We start from the raw sequence: 19,867 nt of genomic DNA, 5'->3' as shown, positions 1-19,867 counted from the left end.
TTAACAGTTATCTCTCACGTAGACCAGCACGTGTACCCGATTGACACGTGGTGTTACCATTCCTGAGCATGCGCAGATGAGTTCTGTGTCTTCTTTCATTTTTCGCCTCAGTGCTCCCTTCAGTTGATAGTCGACGTTCGTGTTGTCCACTTCTCTACTCTTGTGTCCTGTCTCGCCTCACTTATATTTTGCATAATGAATCCTTACCAACTAGCTCAGCTTTCTGTCGTTCTAAGCTTCGAACATCGAACACACACTTTGCTTTGTTTAAGGTAACGTTAGACTGGGCCAGCTTAGCTAAGATGTTCGATAGTCTAGAGTCATGTTGCGCTTTGCTGTCGCCAAAAATCAGAATATCGTCCATCAGGTTAACGACGCCAGGAAGGCCTGCCAGGATTTCAGACATTCTTCTTTGAAAATACTCTGTAGCTGATGTAATCCCGAATGGCAACCTAGTGAAACAGTACCGCCCAAACGGTGTAATGAACGTGGTCAGCACTTCTGCGGCCTTGCTGAGTCGCACCTGATGGAAGCCAGAATTCACGTCTAATTTGGAAAACTATTTTGCACCGGCAAGAGAGCCCAGTGCTTGGTCGACAGTAGGCAATGTGTATCTTTCTCTTAACCCTTTGAGGGTCGAATTATCTTGAAAAAAACTTTCCCAGGTGGTCAAATTACTTAATTGCGGATATTGAATCTACAAGATGTATAAAGTCGGGAATAAATAGTAAAAAAAAAATTAGGAACAGTATTTTGGTGTTGGCATCCCTCAGAACTTCAAAATGTTCAATAGTACTTCAGAGTGGTACTCCTTGAAACACGGGTCTCCGCACAGCGCCTTATCGCAGTCTGCACACCTAAAATGCGTGTATTTTCTTCTCTCGGAGCGACGAGTTGTGTTGGCGCACACATGACATCTTCTCTGCGTGCGGCTGCCTTGGGCAAAGGTCTGAGGCACCCTCTCGCGTAAGCGCGTTGCCGCAGATAGCGAGAATACCTCGTGAGCGGCGGTGATACACAAGCTAAGAGCAGCGCCAATCAAGATAGAAATCAACTTCCGCCGCCCCTGCGATAGCGTGCCGACAAAGAGAAAAATCACGTTTCGCGCGCCTTCGTTGCGATCGCGCGGAAAAACCGAAACCGCAAAAGCGCGTTGCCGCTGAGAGCGGGAATACGTCGCGAGCGGCGGTTATAAACAAGCTAAGAGCAGCGTCAATCAAGATAGAAATCAACTTCCACCACCTCTGCAAGAGAGTGCCGACAAAGAGAAAAATGACGTTTTGCGCAGCTCCGTTGCGATCGCGCGGCGAAATCGAAACCACAAAAGGGGTGTTGCCGCAGTCTGCGCGACGCGCTGAAGCTAGAAATCAGTTCTGTTTATCTCCCCTAGAAGACGGTGCAAATTTCAAATGCTTCTTGTAAGCCCTAAGAGGTTGCAGCACCTCCCAGTGAGCACGAATCGTGATAATAGCGCGAAATTTCAAACGGAGGGTCGAAACCGTACCCGTACGGCAAAGACCTTGCGGGAACATACATACATGTACGGCAATGGGAAAACCGCTGCCGTACATGTATGGCGAAAACCTTCTTTTGTACAGGTACAATGCCGGCACACTACTATGTTGGCTCTTCGACTTTACGAATGACGCCCATTTGTTCCATCTTCTCGAGTTCTCGTTTTACAGGCTCCTGAAGTGGTATAGGAATCCTGCGCGGTGCGCTTATTGCAAATGGGACATCATTTGGTTGAAGCCTTATTGTATACTCCTCGGGCATAGTGCCCAAGGTGTTGAAACGGGCACAAAACTTCGTAGTTGGGTTCCTTGTGAGCCACAGAGTCAACAAACTTGATGACTCCCAACGCTTCGAGAGCTGGCAAACCCAGCAGTACATGGCGCAAAGGACTGACCACATAACACGTTTGGCGCGAAGTTTGTCCCCTCCAAAATATATCCGCCTGAAACTTGCCCAGAACATTTATGTGGTCACCGCTAGCGCCAGTCAAGACCTCGTCGGCCTTTTCCAAGCTTGTGGGAAGTCCCGGAAATGATGCTGGAATTATGGACACTTCTGTGCCTGAGTCGACTTTTACAAAAACAGGCACGGAGTTAAGTAATACCTGAACGTAACGCGCTTTGGCGCGAGGCGCCTCGACCGCGCCCAAAAAAACCTCCACACTGTCCTTTTGTACAGACGATACTTGTACCTTTCGCTGGTAGCCTGGAGAAGTCCCTTTGAGGCACGCCTTGCCGGAGTGTCCCTTTAAGCCGCAGTTGAAGCACTTCTGGCCTCTTGTTGGCCAGGCTGTCCTTGGGTGCAAGTTGCCTCCGCAGAAGATGCACGGTCCCTCGGAACGAGCTGATGTCGGCTGGGTTTCCTTGCTGCGTTGCGATTTCCTGCGGTAGCCCACTGTGTCGACATTGACGTCCTCACATGGCTTGCACGGTGTGTATTCGTGGACTTCGTTGCAGTTTCGAAGTTCTTCTTGCTGCTGCTGAACGGTCTCTTTTAGGCGGGCCCTCACCAGAGCTGTTGCAAGAGACAGCTTGGGAACCATTTGGAGCGACTCGGAAAGTTTTTCATCCCGCAGGCCCACGACGAACCGGTCCCTGATGAGGCGCTGCTTGAATTCTCCGAAGTCGCGTTTGTCCGCCAAGACGTGTAGAGCAGTCATAAACTGGTCAATTGACTCGCCAGGCATCTGGTGCCGCTTGTAAAAGCAAGCACTCTCGTAGACATTGTTGCTCTCCTTGTTGAAGTAATCGTCGAACTTCTTTTTGACCAGCTCAAATTTCTTCGAATCTTCTGCAAAAAGATTGAAGGTGGCGAAGATGTCCCTTGCTTGTCGACCCGTGGTATAAAGCAGAGTGCGTATTTGTGCCTCTTCCGGGCGCTCATTCAGGCCCGATGCATAGCGATAGTCGTCGAAGTGCAGTATCCACGCCGGCCACTCTGAGGTACTGTTGAAGTCCAGCGGTGGCGGCTGCTGAAGACCCGGCGGCGGTGCAGTGGCCATTGCAGCCTCCCTTTCTGACGACATCTCGACGCTCTTTTCAATCGCTTTTAAAAGTGGGTGGATCGCATCACTTCTGACACCATGTCGTATCGGCTCCGCCACTATCAGTGCGTGATCGACGAAAGACAGGAGACGACTGTAGTCCAAAACGCCAGCAAGGGGAAAGAGCCTGGTCTTTATTTCCACAGCCGTTTAAGTAGAACCAGCGTGACGTCAGTGACACGTGGTTCCATACATACATCAGGCGTGATGACTCGGCGCGCCCTGTGGGAGCGTGCTTTCAGCCGCAGAGAAATACATTCCAGCACACCATCTAGTGGCGTGCTATGCCAACTTGCGATGCTTTCCATGGCTTTTGCAATGGGTGTGCAAGCGGGACGTGCTGCGCTGTAATGGTGGCAGATACGGACTCGTGCAGGCAAACTTTTCGCCCTGTATCAGCATCGTTCAAAGGGAACTTAGCAACACAAATGTTACAATTATTTGGCATGGGAAACGCCGTCCAGAAGGCAAAATTTTGATTGTTATATCTTATATGCAGTGAATAAAATATTGTTGTACATGCTTTTTCTTATAGCCCTTATGCATAAGTTGATATTCTTAAGTTTATAACTGATAGATTGTTACGTGTATTATCATTATGAATGGACTGCACTGTACCCACTAATCCAGGGAAACTCATGGGATAAGAGAAGATGCAGAAATATGCTGTATGCATAGTTCTTTCCTTGCAAGCAGCCTATGAACAGTGTGGTCCACCCTTTGCTCGTCCTAAAATCTGTGGACACAATGCCATGCTTGTTCAGCAACCCCTACGGTCACCAACTTGCCGCTCAGAAGGCGCTTTTCGGCCGTGTGCAGACGTCAACAGAGCCCTACGTAATGTACAGTCAGGACGTCTTGGCTCTGTGCTGCAAAGTTGACGCACACACGACTGAGTCCGACAAGGTCTCCCACATCCTCAAAAGCATTGCCGATGATGCCTTCAACTTGCTCGTTTTTAACAATGTGGCGACGGTGGATGCAGTTATAAAAGAGTGCCGCCGCCTTGAACTCGCTAAACGCCCACGTATCGACCAGCAGTTTGCCCGTCTGCCCAACACCCCAGCGACATCTTCCTGTGCCGACGCTCCTCGTCCCAATAACACTGGCGATGTTACCAGAATCGTCCGGCGTGAGATCGAGGCTGCCTATCCGGCTGCCTTCGACTCCAGCCCCTCCAATGCACCTGCAGTCACGGTTTCTGTGATCCAGGCAGTTGTCCACCAGGAGTTCACAAACATGGGTCTTCACACCATCTGCTCGGCCCATCGCCCTGATATCCACCCGGCTTCTTCGATTCCGCCCCATCCTGCATCTTCTTACCCATCACATTTCTGCAGCCCGTCTGAATGGCGCACTGCAGACGACAAGCCCATTTGTTTTCACTGCCATCGAATTGGGCACATTTCTCGGCACTGTCGCAGTCGCTGGAGTTCCCCGACCCGGTCTACTTATACTGCCTACTCTCGCCCCTCAGGTGGCTCTTCTTGTCCCTATGCTGCCCACTCCGATAATGCCGCCACAGATTCTCCTGCGCCGAACCGCCCTTATTTTCGTTCGCATTCGCCCCAACAACGACAATCTCACTCCCCTCAGCCCCATCGCTCCTATTCGCCGACTGCCTTTGGACGCCACTCCCAGCCGGAAAACTAGATGATGCAGCACCTCGAGGTGATGCTGCATTGCTCCCTACACCACCAAATCCTCTACTGACGTTGCCCACTCATCTGAACCTTCTTGACGTGCAATTCGACAGTGTTTCTGTATCTGCTCTCATAGACACTGGGGCGCATTTGTCGGTAATGAGCGCTGACCTTCATAACCGGCTGAGGAAAATAATCACGCCCGCCACGACGCCTGTTGTCCGTGTTGCCGATGGCGGAACAGCCCCTGTAATTGGTTTGTGTGCCGCCCGTGTCTCCTTCGCCGATTGCTCCACTATGGTGCTATTCACAGTCATCGCCCACTGTCCCCACGACATCATCCTCGGCTTAGACTTCCTCTCCGCACATTCTGCTCTCATCGATTGTTCCGTCTTGACCTGCCTGTTTTGGATCCCACTGAACCACACCCCAGTCGCCTCAGTTCCGTTGACTTCGTTTGCCACCTTCGGCACTGACTTACGTTGACTTCGTGTCATCCCCAGCAGTCCCCGACGGTCACTACATCGCGACTCCTATGCAAGATGTCCTCCTTGCACACAGGATCACAGTACCTCATACAGTTTTATCTATTACGGCGAATCGTGTCTGCCTGCCAGTGGTCAATTTTGGCTTGACGACACAAGTGCTGCCGCACGGGATGTCTATGGCCCAGCTTTGCTCATTCGAGGATCACTCAGTAGCATCTATTGTAGTAGACGACAATTCAGCTGATCCTCCTCTACCATCGCAGTCGGCAACTCGTACCATCGTCGACTTACAGAAAATGATTGCGCCCGACATGCCGTTCGAGCACGCTCGTGAGCTCTACCACGTTCTGTTTGCCTACCACTATGTTTTTGACTTTAACGATTGTCCTTTGGCCCAAACTACAGCTGTTAGACATGGCATTAATACCAGCGATGCCCCTCCTATTCATCGCCGCCCGTATCGAGTATCAGCGGCTGAGCGGCAAGTTATTCACGCCGAAGTTCGCAAAATGCTTGCCAAGAACATTATTGAACCTTCATGTAGTCCATGGGCGTCACCTGTTGTACTGGTAATAAAGAAGGATAGATCATGGCACTTTTGCGTGGATTATTGGCACCGTAACAGGATTACCAAAAAGGACGTGTATCCCCTACATCGCATTGATGGCGCCCTTGACTGCTTCCACGGTGCTCGCTATTTCTCCTCTATTGACCTTCGCTTCGGGTACTGGCAGATTGCCATGGACGATCTCGACCGCGAGAAGACTGCCTTTGTAACACCCGACGGTTTTTATCAATTCAAAGTGATGCCGTTCGGTCTATGTAACGCTCCTGCCACTTTTGAACACATGATGGACTCCCTTCTTCACGATTTCAAATGGTCCAGTGCCTGTGCTACTTGGACGACGTTGTAGTATTGTCCCCAACGTTCGCTACGCACCTCGAGCGCCTCTCACCAGTTCTGGGCATTTTTCGGCGAGCCGGTCTGCAACTCAACGCATCAAAATGCCAATTCGGCCGTCGCCAGATTACCGTCCTTGGACATCTCGTTGACGCGAAAGGAGTGCAACTGGACCCAGGCAAGATCCATGCTGTTACGCACTTCCCTGTTCCAAAGTGTGTCAAGGATATGCGCAGCTTCATCGGCCTTTGCTTGTACTTCTGCCGTTTTGTGAAAAATTTCATGGCCATAGCACGACCACTAACCGAGCTTTTGAAAAAAGATCGGTTAGTGGTCGGTTAGATCGGTTAGTGGAAAAGATCGGTTAGTGGAAAAAGATTATCGCCCCTTTCCAGTAGGGCGATAATAAGGCCTCTGCATTCTCGCTTCTAATCGACTCACAACGCCTCCCGTTCTGGCCCATTTCGATTCTTCTGCGCCTAACGAACTCCGTACTGATGCCAGTGGTCACGGAATTGGCGCACTACTGGCACAACACCAGCGCGGCCACGACCGTGTTATCGCTTACGCCAGCAGGCTCCTCTCACCCACAGAGCACAACTATTCCATCACTGAGCATGAGTGTCTGGCCCTAGTTTGGCCGGTTTGGAAGTTCCGCCCATACTTCGAAACCGCCCAAACTAGGGCCAGGGCCCATATGGCCAACCCTTTTTCATTGTCACAGAGCATCACGCGCTTTGCTGGTTATGCTCACTGAAAGATCCTACAAGAAGACTTGGTCGCTGGGCCTTACACCTCCAAGAATATTCGTACTCGGTCACCTACAAATCTGGCTGATTACACAAGGATGCTGACTGCCTGTCTCGCTACCCGGTAGACGAGCCTGATGACGCCGACAGTAGTACCGCCAACAACATTTTTTCTGTGTCTGCCTTCACTAACATCGCCGATGAGCAGTACCGAGACCTATTGCTGCGAGTACTCATCGAGCATCTGCGCTCTACACCTACCGACGCATCCGTTTGCCTATATGTCCTCCAGCGCAGCATTCTGTACTGAAGGAACTTCCTCCCTGACAGCTCTGATCTTCTTGTTGTGCCAAAACATCTACGACAGACTGTGCTCTTTGAGATGCATGATGCACCCACTGCAGGGCATCTTGGGGTAACCCGCATGTACGACCGCGCCCGCCGCCGCTTCTATTGGCCTGGTCTCGCTCGCTCCGTCCGACGCTATGTTGCTGCCTGTGATCCCTGCCAGTGTTGGAAAACACCTTAGGTGCTACCTGCCGGTCATTTCCAGCCGATCACCATCCCTGTGGAACCGTTCTTTCATGTTGAATTAGACCTCCTCGGTCCCTTTCCCACGTCATCCTCTGGGAACAAATGGGTAGCCGTTGCAACTGATTACGCCACCCGATACGCTATCACGCGGGCTCTCCCTACCAGTTGCACCACTGATGTCGCGGACTTTCTCTTGTGTGACATTATCTTACTTCATGGCGCCCCATGACAGCTGCTTACTGACCGTGGTCGTAACTTCCTCTCGAAAGTTATCGCCGACATTGTGCGTTCCTGCTCCATTCAACACTAGCTGACTACCTCATACCATCCTCAAACCAATGGCCTGACAGAGCAGTTGAACCGTACTCTTTCCGATATGCTGTCCAAGTACGTTTCCAAGGATCACCACGACTGGGACGTTGCCCTTCCTTACATCCCATTTGCGTACAATTCTTCCCGGCACGACACCGCCGGATCTTCTCCATTTTATCTATTGTACGGTCGCGAACCGACCTTGCCCTTAGACACGGCACTTCCTCCTGCTGCGATCTCAACAAGCGAGTATGCGCGCGACGCCATCACCCTGGCGGATCATGCATGCCAGCTTGCCCGTACTCGACTGACAGCCTCGCAAACCACTCAGCAGCGTCAGTACAACGCCCGCCACCGTTATGAACAGTTTTCGCCTGGTGCGTTCGTGCTCCCGTGGTCGCCCTCTCATCACGTCGAACTTTCAGAGAAGCTCCTTTCGCGATATACAGGGCCCTACCGCGTGCTGTGCCAGGTGATGCCAGTGACATACGAAATTGCTCCTGTGCGTTCAACCTCGTCCTCTACTCTGGCATCTAGTGATGTTGTGCACGTCAGTAGGCTCAAGGCCTACTATACTGCTTCAGAGTTCGGCGTTTAGTCGCTCTGGGACGGCGCTTTTGCCGCCGTGGGTAGTGCTACGGAACAGTATTTGTGATGACAAAGAGGCAAGCAGGGTGAAGACAACGACGACGATTAGAGGCTAGCGCGGGCTGTTGCCTCTTGGCCAAGTGCGGTGTATTGCCTCGTAAATATGCTGGTATATAGCTTTTCGTCGGCATCTTCCTACGTAACAATATTAGAGTTTTCTGTGTTAATGGCCTGCCTGTTCATTTTGTTTTACCACTGGAATTTTACTCTCGCACATGCGTTTAGAGCAAGCACATTTATTTTTGATGCCCCTCAGCATGGAAGAATGAATTAAACCTCTCCTCCACTCCGTCAGGCAAGTCACTGTGTGTTGATGCAACCTATGCAGAGGCTGTGAGCTTAATCCATTCGATGATGGGGCAGCTGACGACAAAGGGATGATGAGGGAACACTGGCAGCAAGCATGCGGTAAGGAGAGCCTAATTGTTTTTGCGGTTACTCTTTCCACCAGGTCATGCAGCCCCTGGTTAACCACCTTTTGAGAGGGACTGCGGTGGACCTTGGGCGGTGTTATGTGAATTTCCACCTAGTCGACATTCCTTTTCAGCTGCTGCTGATTGGCTGGAGCTGTAGGAGCAAAAATGAGACAGGCTTCCCAGCCTGTCCCCTCTTCGCTTGTACAGCCCCAGTTACGCTGACACATAGCGATGAGCATTGAGTAAGTAAGATTGCTCTAAACACGTGTGCAAGAGTGAAATGTTCTAGTCTCCACTAAAAACTACAGGACGGCTATTAAATCGCAGGGCTGCATTAGGTCCAAAGCTGGGGGTGTGATAATTAAGGGGTGAGAAAAAAAAATCATAATTTCTAAGACCAAAGCTGCGTGTGCATTTATTATGTGAGTGTGTTCACCACAGGAATATATAGATATGTACTTGCACCACATTTATGCAGACATGCATTAATCCTTTCCCTTAAAAATGCATTCGTATGTTAACCTCTTCCTTTGTAAATTACTGAAACCAGCTTTACATGCATGATCCCAGGTTCTCAAAATTAGTCCGGAGCCCTCTACTGAAGCATCTTCGTGACATTATATTTTTGGGACATTAAATTGTGCCTGTTATGTTTAACTGCAGGCAAGGGTGGCTCTAAGATCCGTGAGCTTCAGGATGCCAGTGGTGCACGAATCAAAGTTTTGCGAGATGATGAAGAGGAGGCCTACAGTAGTTCTCATGAAGCCAAGATTGAGCTTGCAGGCACTCTCGAAGTACGTCGAAAGGCACAGCAACTCATCGAGGAGCTCATCTATCCGCCAGGAACGGGAAGTATGGGGCTCTTCTCTCATTTAAAGCCATTGGTAGCATGCCTGTTCTGAGAGTGCTATGAATCTCACTTGTGCATTTCATAATGAGTGCACAAATGCAACCTTGGTTGCTTCATTTGGCTTCTCTCTGATGGTGCTGTACGTGAAGTGGGAATGCATGCATGGCGATGCTCATTGAGAGGGCTGATTATGTTCTTTCTTCCCCCAGCACGCTTCAGCAAGAGGGAAGATGAGCCAAACAAAGAAGAGCCGCTGCCTTTCATTGACTGGGCCAAGTTGATAGCTGAAAGTGATGAACAGCGTGAAAAGCGTTGGGCCTGTGAGTAAAATATGTTATATGAGCATCCACTGGCGTCAGCATCGCCCCTCATCAATGGGAGAGCCTTGCCTGAAGGATTGTACAGTCCTACGGTCTGAATCTGAGCTTGTTTATTCTTCGAACAAAACAGCACAAAAGACGGGACAAGGCAAGTGGTAAATGTTCAGCGCTGTGTGTTTCTTTGCCACTTGCCTTGTTCTGCTTTTGCACTGTTCTGTTCGAAGATTATAACCTGAACCATCTCCTAATGGCCAACTCTTTGTTTATTTACTATGTACATTCTTTTGAACAGCCCAATGGCGGCGCCAACTTAATGTGCTGATGATTTTTTTTTCTGCTTTCTTGTTTTAGATAGATGCTGCATCAGTAATCATGGTCTCAGACATGAATTCTTTGAATGCACAACAAATAAATTATACAATATTTTAATTTGGCCATTCAAAACAAGTGCCAGGTGAGGCGCAACTTTTGAGCAGGACTATTCTGTACGTCATGGAAGTCGAAGCATCAGAAACTGCTGACATGTGTGTCGGTAAGCTTTGTGCAGTGGTCACAAGCCCGCATCTTCCAGAGGGAAGAAAAACGTACGCATGCCGTGACTGTGTTCCCTAATCTAAGGGCAAATATTAAGTCAAGCTAAAGTGATAGATTAGTACTCGAGAATGTCTTAAGGCATCAGTATTATCGCAAGCAGAGCCCTAATAATTGATAAATTGAGGTAAATACAGGACACGATTAGATACTCCCCCAGGACATTGAAGTACTTGCCCGATGACGAAGGCACTCATTTAAATTCTGTCATTAGTACTCAACCACTTATTATAAAAACATCATTGTATTGCATTATAAGACGAAAGAAAATGCTACTTGTCTAGTTCTATTTCATGTTTAGAAAAAAATAAGTCTACTGACATAAGTTTTACACACCGACGGCAGCAAAGGGCAGTGATGGCGTATGCAATGCCACCACTCCCCGGTTGAGTGGCATGAGAGTTCAGTTGTGATAAAGGTGTGCAGGCCCTTCAGATGGAATTTTCTTGTAATCTGTTTTTTTTTTTTTTGGCACAACACAACTGTTGCGAGGTTTTATTATCCTAGAAAAAGATGTGCTGATAATGAAAAGAAAAAGGGGCTATGTGTATTAGTTCCTTGTGCACACGAAAAACAAATAAGAGTACTGGAACAAACCTGGCACCAGTACTCATATAAAGCTTGTTGCAAGGTGCAGATCTTTTGCTTGCAACTCTCCACAGTTATATTGCCTTTGAGGTTGGAAGGACTCAACATTCATAAACATGTCAATGCAATTTTTTTGTCCATGTCCGTGCAGCTCTTCCACCAATTCTTAAGAACTTCTACATTGAAGATCCTGAAGTTGCGTGTATGTCTGCAGAGGATGTTGAAGCCTTCAGGCAAGTTCAGTGCAGTGCAGTTATTGGTGCCGCCGCACATGTAATATTGTAATATTAGCATATTGTAATGGAGCAAAACCCCGTTAGCTTCAAGTTGAAAAAACTGAAGAAGACTTTAGCAGAATTTCAGGATATGTGAAATCATAAATCCAGTAAAACCTCAATAATTCGGATTACACAGTACCGAAAAATATGTCCGAATTAATCGAATGTCGTATGGTTGAGGGTATCAAGAAAACAATAAAACAAATGCTTCATACATCGACACATGTTTATTTACTAAATGAACTGGCAAATCCTGTTCCTATATTGCTCAAAAGCAGTGCGGAAGCTGCAATTCGCATCATCTCGTGACTGATTAGAGCTTGCAGCAGCGAAGGCCTTGCAATTTCACTCGCAGTGCGGCTACAGCATGGGCTTCATCTGAGAGACACCTTTCTCTACTGCACGCACATCCTGATTGTTTTTTTTGCCAGTGAGCTTGTTGCTGACAGATTGTCCAACGTGATTTAGTCGGTGCTTTTCATCCTCAACATCTTTGCACCGAGGAAAAATGAAACTACTGTTTATAGGCAATTATGAAGGTGCACAGACAATGCATTCTTATGTGCAGCGGTAAACTCAAGAATAAAGGCTTTAAAGGCACAAATAGGCATGAAGCATTCCCACGTTGCTGCCATTCACGTATAATTCTTCTGATGGCTATGCCAATGTGGACTCTGCCACTTCATTTTGGTTGGCTGCTAGCGCCAATTTTGCTCTTTTACATCACACATTACGCTCACCAAGCTCTGAGAGTTTTCCTAATTAACGAGCCTTTGATTGCAGTACACAATACGTATGCCTGTTGGGACCAGAGGGCAAGTCTGAGTTATCTGATTTTCCGAATTAACAAGGTTTTACTGTATAGAAGCCTGCTGGCTGCCAAAATGCCTAGTGATGTATACTAAAACCTCGACATAATCCCATTGTGTATGATTTCATGGTGCCAATGCTTGTGATCAAGAACACAAAATATGATCCTATGCAGTTAAATTTTTTTTATGTGTAATACATTCCCCCAAAACACGGCCTTTCAGCTACAATGTTCAGTGCATCGCCAAACTGTGATTGTATTATGCGTTTTCCGGTCGCTAGGCTCCATTTGAACATGACTCATTGTGGGTAATGTGCAATCGAGTGGGGTTAGCGCCCATTATGGCAGTTTCCTCCGCAGTATTCACCCGTCTGTATCACATGAAAATGGCGGCGTGCATTAGGTTTCCTCTTCTGATAACACCAAATCTCATGGGAAGTTGTCGTATGTCACATTCACAGCTAGGCTGTAAGCATCTTTACCTATCTGGCACATGGTGTGGTGTAGTGTCATTGAGCACGCTTCATGACGAATAACCAAACATGTCGCTGTTCCTTACTGAAGGCGGTGAAAAGTGAGCATCACGTTTCACTCTGGTGGCATCATACACAGAGTGGAACTCCCACATTTGCTCTGCGTGTGACTAGGGCTGAAGGCGAGCTCCGGACCTAGCCCCACGCAGTCGCTTTGTGGTACTCCCAACCCATAGCGAACGGGACGACGCGAGTAGGTGGGAGGAAATGGGAGCAGGTGCTCCCCACAATGTATCGGAAGTTTCTGGAATGTTATTGATGGTTCCATCCGCTGTCTGTGACAAAACCTTGTGCAATCTGATCGCATGTACAGTGCAGTCCACTTATAACGATATCTAGAAAGATAAAATATATGATCGTTATAACCGATGATTGCTATATCTGGACTGCAGTTATTAAAAAAAAAACACGGAACATATCTTTGCAGCTGCTAATTCGCTACTTGCTCTAAAGAATAGATGATGTAGTAAGTAGGCCATGAAAAAGAAACTTTATTTCTAGCGCCAGTGACCATGTCAAGGGTTAGGCGCACCTAAATAATCCGAAATCTGCACTTGCTTTTGCGGCAGCTTCAGCTTCACAACCGCGGTGTGCATGGATTCCAGCTGCTGCGCGAACACTGGTGGCAATCCTTTAGCATGCATAAAATCAATTAAGGAGTCGATCGACGACAGTGCACTTTGCATGGACATTGAGGTCGGTGTCAAGGAGCCTCTGTCAATCTCATTGTCACTGTCGCTGCTGCCATCGCCACCGTCGCACAACTTTGCCGTCTGTCGAGACAGCACTTCTTCGGTGATCGCCTTGTAGATGACCTCGTCGCAGAACGAGGCAGCACTATCTGCATTCAAAAACTCCTCCTTCGACGCACCACTTGTCACCAGTAGGAACGAGCCCCCAGAGCTCGGTTATGTCAGCAGCTTCCACTGTGTTGGTCTCAGGTGTTGGTCTCGGTGGGTTGGGGAAGTTCGTCCTTGCGCACAAAGCCCAACTATTTGAAGCAATTGTTGATGAACCACTGGTAAAGCGCCTCTTCAACATCGGCGTACAAAGGGTCTCTAACCCTTTTCTGCTGATCGGCACGGCCGCTGATAGCTCCTGCCTTCACAATCACGGTGCTCTCGGTTTTCAAGATGGTTGATATCGTTAACTGGGCGAGCTCATACTTCTTCACAAGGGCGCTCACCTTGAAGCCGCATCGAGAGTCCTGCAAAATATCCATCTTCGAACTGGGTTGAACCGTTGGTTGCACGCTGCTTCGGTGGCATCGGCCTGTTATTGTGAGAGAGAGACGCGGGACGGGCACCACTGCGCCGCTTTGCTTGTCGCTTTTTTTTTTCTTTCTCGCTTTCGGAGCGACTGTGGCCGCGCGCATGAAGCAGCTAGCACCATCTTGTGGCACGCTGCACCTACTCAGCTATTCTCTGGTGCGCGCGGGGCGGGATGTGCTGCGCGGTAATGGCGGCAGATACGAACTTACGGTGCTAAACATCGCCTCGTCTCGGCATCGTTCGTTTCAGGGAACTAAGCAACGCAAATGTTACAATTATTTGGCACTGAAAACGGCGTCCAGACGGCAAAATTTTTAGCGTTATATCTGATTCAGTGAATAACCTATCGTTATAAATGTTTTTTTTCCCCATAGACCTAATGCATAAAATAACTCTCATGTCGACCCATCGTTATAACCGATATATCGTTATATGTGGTATCGTTATAAGTGGACTGCACTATATGCGCGACGTAAATAATGTAGAACTTTGTGGAAGACACGCGGGTCCAAGCGATTACTCTGGAACATTCGACGACTGTGTATAAAAGCCTACGCGCTTGACCCGCTGATCAGATTTTCGCTGATCGTCGAGTGTGTTTACCGCTATCGTTGTTCTTTGAGTGTAGCCTGCTTTTGGGAGTCGCTGCTATATTTGTTCGATGTAACTATAACTTTTGCTGTATATACTTATTGTAACTATACCATGTTCAGAAATTGTTTGATATCAAGAATAATTCAATGCAAGTGGGTTCGATGTAGTCGGGTTCTACTCTGTTTGTTGGTAGGCAGCAAAAAATCGGCTATCTTCACTTGCTGCCACCATGGGGGCCTTGACGTGACATCGAACTTGGTAAGGCCACGAGCGAGTTCGTCCATGAGGCCCCACTCCTCTGCGAAAACTGGCCTGATGCTCAAAGCACACGCCGCATCAGGTAATGAAGGGCCGTCGTCAACTTCCACATCGTCGTCATCACTTTAGCTTGGAGATGGGCGAGGTGTGATGACGGCAACAATGTATCTATCCGGGAACTCAGAGGATGTAACAACATCGTCTTCTCGTTAATATAAACACAACACGCCGCAGCAAAGACCATTGAACACTATGACAACACCACGACTGCAAACAAACTGACGGAACGAAGAAAAAAAATCACGCAGAAACTTCTCTGGGAGTTGTCTAAGTATGCGTAAGCGCTGTGCCACTTGCTTATCTCCATGCAGTCCGGTGTCATTATCAATGTTATGAAACTTGATCCGGCCAGTAAAAACAAACGACAGCGCTGCGGAGAAACGAACTCGTGCGCACAGCGGCGCAAATGTGTGTTGATAACGCAAGCAAAGTACTGCAGGTGGCGGCACCCAGTGCGCTGGTGACATTCCCATCATTATAAGCTGTAATCGCTCATTAGCGCCATATCCATCTGCGTCAAACCATCATAAACCGTTGTCACGATCCACCCAGGTTCGTGAACAAGGGAGGGCTCGAGGCATCCTTTGTTAGGTGGATGCTACGCAGCGTGGTGGTGACAAAGGATGACTGACCGCCGAGCAGCTGCGCTCGCCGGTGTTTATTGGTGCGGTGACTAATGGTGCCTAACTGAGCCTGGCAGGCCACCGAGCCTGGTGGGCCAACGAAGATTATGCCCGAGGGGGTGTCACATGCTTGCTACAACCGTGATCAAATGTGCACCAGCGGCACCTGCATGTATGGCATGGCCAACGCAGACCGCATCTTGAAAATGATCTGCGATGCGATAGCTCCACACGCGTGGGCCCACATATGGAAAGCAATATGCGAAAGACCAGGGTGCAGCTTGTGCCGAGAGCTTCGTGAGCGCTGTGTTCTCGCCGCCTCGTTGACATTGAACCTACAGGCAGTGGAAAGCTACAGTCACTCACTGCTGCAGCTTTATCTTGAAAGCGGTCGACTTACAGGACGGACGGACGGACGGACAGAGGGACAATGTGCTCCTGCACGGCTACTACTTGAATTGGATTGGGTTTGACAGTGACAGTGAATTCGTACCCCTACCAGCAGCTTCTTCATGTTACTGGAAGCGAATCTCGAGGGCCATGCTTTTGTGTGCTGCAATCGGCAACAGCTGTATAGGCAGGAACTACGTCTTGGTAACCATGTTTAAATGTCACTTTCACTGGTGGCTGTTGTCCGGGTGTCGCAACTCAAGAATCGAATGTCTCCACACATGAGAGTTTGCCCATTTTGTGCCTGTGCATGTAGAACAAGAAAGAAAATAGCAGAAATAGCTAACCGTTTGGTGGGCACTGAGCAATTACAGCTTAAGCGGTCAGTCAATACATGGGGTTCAATGGAGGCTGGGTGGGGGAATCTTCGTAACTACGTTTAAACCACAATTACACATTAAGTAGGTACGTATTAACGAGGTTTGACTGTGTTTCAATGTCACTCACTAACTCGATTTCACTCTGGTTTTTAAAACACTACACAATAGGAAAATGACGACACGCTCGGCATCTTGTGGCACAACCCTTCTCCCTGATTGGGCACAAAAAGCACAAGAATTACAATGTGCATCTCGGGCCACTCAGGCCCTGCAAGCTTTGCACGCATCAGTGTCTCGTGCTGCAACAGTTTGCATCACGAAGATGTCAACTACAGTCGAGTCTGCAAAATTTTTAAAGTTACTTTGGATTGTATGTTTGTCCAGTTCGTACACATTTTTTTTTTCGCAGTATTTTCCAAAACGTATGAGCTAGGTTCTAGTGTAATCGTTTGGTCACTTTCACGTGACTGAACACTGGACATGTCAGTGTATTGGTGGTGAGCTCCACCACTGGAAAAGCTGGCGCCACCTTTGGCGTGTCGTGGCAGGAGGGATCACGTGGACACAGCAGCCGCTTCGGCAGCTTCTGAAGTGCCGAAGCGAGCTGAAAACGAAAGTTCAAAGTCCAACCTGCGCTGCGGTTCTGATCAAGTGGTGAGGCTTTCCCACTTTGGGGTGTCTGCTTGACAACATTTGAAAGCATGATGATAGGTAGTGGCTGTCTTTGGAGGTGTGCAGCATGGTAAGCTACTGCTCCGTGCTGCAGTGCCGGATGTACGCAACGGAGCCCGATGTCAGCCTTATTCACACATGTCCGCAGGACAAGAAGCTGCGTGAAGCTTGGCTCGCGAAACTTAGAACCGGCAGACAGCCGCCAGCTATAGCTTGAGTGTGCAGAAATCACAGACATGAGGGAGATTTCTAATATGACGTCGGGGCTGCGATCTTCGTTGAGTAGCACAAAACATGCACTGAGATGCTCGCCCGCGCGCTGCGCGGCTAATGTCATGAAGTTTTCGTCTATGAACTTGTTGATGCTGGATACTGGCAAGTTCACAGTAATGGAAAGGGTAAAAAGGGGCATGACATATGCTCATGCTTGTGTAGCACCAAACAATGAAATGTGCTGGATTAAATAAATGAAGCAGCGGGTAGTTGCTCGCTGAGAAGATCGATAAACATACAGTGCGAGGCAACTTGAGAAATAGGGGTACTTAAACGTCCAACACCTTAGAAAAAAAAAAAGATTCAATCATCGCGACGGGACATCCCAAGTCATCCTGGTAGGTGTCGAAGTTTGTAGTTATAATGAAATTACTTTTTAACAGCTCTGATAGTTTCCACGCAATGATGGTTACTTGTGTGGTGTCAAATGCTCATATGCTGCTGTCTGAAGCTCACAGCACGATGCAAAAACGTGCTCGCAGCAAAAGGGAAACATTGTGCGCGTACATGGATGCAGGTGCACAGTCGGTCACCGCGAACCCGTGCGATCGCTGCATTGAGGCCTCATTCTGTTATACTCTATTTAGTTATACAGACAGCCCACTATAAGAACATATTTCACATGGTTTGCTCACTGCATTTGCCCACCTTTCATGCAAGATGCTGGTTCGGGAGACTCCATCGCGGCGACCGCACACAGTGGCGTTCACTGCACATATTCGGTAAAGAGATAGCATCTGTAAACAACTTTCCGCCTTCGGTTTGCCCAAGATTATTATTTCAACAGTAAAATACTTCCCTCGTTTTGCGAGTACTTACAGAAATGTCTAGGAGGGCTGTCACGTGGTGTTCTTATTGAGCACGTAAGCGAAACCTGTGAGGCACGTGCTGTGGGATTCCTCATACTACGCAAGGGAGGTGCTTCCGACAGATGGCGACTCCGTAAGTCCTCACCCCCAGTGCGGGCAATGGCATTGCTCGCTCTGTATTAGAAGAGCATGCTTGGCACTGAGTCATATTCTAATGTGTGGGGATCGAGGTGCCTTCCCGCACCTTGTCCCCCAGCTCGTGCGTTGTGCTTAGCTCCATCTCCGGGAACGGCTACCCTAATGGCAATATGGTGGACACGACTGGCAGACTGGAGCTAATTTCCCATGCAAATCGTGCTTCTCCCTCCCGAGGTCCAATCGCCATGCGAGCAAATGTCACCGGGACGCGCCCTGATTGGCCTCTCAAGTAGTGGTCGTTGAGCGCCCTTGGGCGCCCTTTTTCCACCCGAGCTCTAATTCGCTGAGTGCTTTATCACTGTAATGGATGCCCACAGGCCTGCAACGAGTTGGTTATATGAGACCTTTGCTCCCGCGACTTCTCGTTCTTGAGCTTGGTGGACCGCTTCCCAGTTAGCCCTAGTGCAACGGGCATGCATGCTTGGATCGGTCTTGCGGTGAGCCTTTGGACGTAAGCACCATGACTGTTGCACTGTGCTGTATCTTGGGTGAATAAACCCATGTTTGTTGGCGATCTGACTTCTCTGTGCTGTGTCAGTGAGTCAACGAACCCTGCCGTAATACCTTTATGCATTGCGAAGCGGACGAGCGTCGTGCCCTTTCCTTACTGTCACCAATCTCCGCGTAACTGGCACCCAACTTGGTTTCGACATGGCGTCGGAGCAGACCCATTTACGGCCCTTGTTCCTGCTTGATCCGCTGGCTACGAAATTAATGTCCTTCGACGCAGATCACACCGACATAATGAAGTACATTTGCCTCAACGACCCTCTGCTCTTGGCCACCGGGAGCGATCCTTTCTTTGGACAGCCCTGTGGTAATGTCGACCATTCGGATGTGTGCTCTAGTCCTAGCCATGCCAGTTGCGGGTTTCCTCAACAGTTTGAGACGTGCATGGAGCAGGTGCCTACTAGCCCTTCCAACGTGCTGTCCTGCTCACTGGCTCTTTTCGTCCCGACTGCAGTTGAGTACCCCATGTGTCCTATCGGAGCCACCCTGCTTAGGTGCTGGCACAAGCTTCCTTACTGGTCTCTCTTTGTCCCGAGTACCTTTCTCAGACGAATTCGCCACGGAGCAGACTTCCCACTCTGTACTGGCCCTTCTTTGTCTCAAGCGTAGTTCGATGTCCGATGCGTAGCAGCGAAACCTCCTTGCCTCGCTGTTGGTGCAAAACCGCTTGCTGGCCTCTCCTTGTCCAGAGCACAGCTGGTAGGCAAGGTCGAGCGCGAACCACCCCGCTCGACCGACAACCTCACCGCACTTTCCAACTACCGCTTGCCTCATGCACAGCTGAGCAATATTTTCGATTCGTGTGAGCCACCCCGCTCCACTGTTGATCCGTTAGCTGGTTGTGTGAAACCTCGTGCACCTGGCGGAACAGCGACCCCGGTCACCTTTATGCTGTTTACTGGCCCCTCAGGATCGGGCGTGCATTTGGGAGAACAGGCGCAGGTTGGCCTTTCTAACACCGCCATGCCTGGCCCAGAGCAAATGCCACTGCACACCAATGCTTCACAGCCTCTCCGAGTTCTGATGGAAGCAGTGCTCTCGCAGCCTAGTCATAGAGAAAGAAATTCAACAAGAGCAAGAGCAACAAGAGTTGCTGTGCGAACAGAAGG

At 49.1% G+C, this 19,867-nt stretch overlaps 1 protein-coding gene across 10 annotated transcripts in view; it reads left to right on the top strand.

The window, feature by feature from the left end:
* Nucleotides 1-19,867, top strand: part of LOC135921811 (probable ATP-dependent RNA helicase DDX43) — a 260,397-nt gene that overhangs the window by 86,840 nt on the left and 153,690 nt on the right. For all 10 annotated transcript variants that reach the window (XM_070539820.1, XM_065456144.2, XM_065456146.1 and 7 more), the window contains 3 exons: nt 9,413-9,601; nt 9,809-9,919; nt 11,250-11,331. In XM_070539820.1, coding sequence (XP_070395921.1) covers nt 9,413-9,601; nt 9,809-9,919; nt 11,250-11,331 — 382 coding nt within the window. The remainder of the gene's footprint in view (nt 1-9,412; nt 9,602-9,808; nt 9,920-11,249; nt 11,332-19,867) is intronic.

This window comes from Dermacentor albipictus, chromosome 6, assembly GCF_038994185.2.
Source record: "Dermacentor albipictus isolate Rhodes 1998 colony chromosome 6, USDA_Dalb.pri_finalv2, whole genome shotgun sequence".
In the NCBI taxonomy this organism is placed as follows: domain Eukaryota; kingdom Metazoa; phylum Arthropoda; class Arachnida; order Ixodida; family Ixodidae; genus Dermacentor; species Dermacentor albipictus.
The sequence above is the reverse complement of the archived record's forward strand: the minus strand, read 5'-3'. Positions and strand labels throughout refer to the sequence as shown.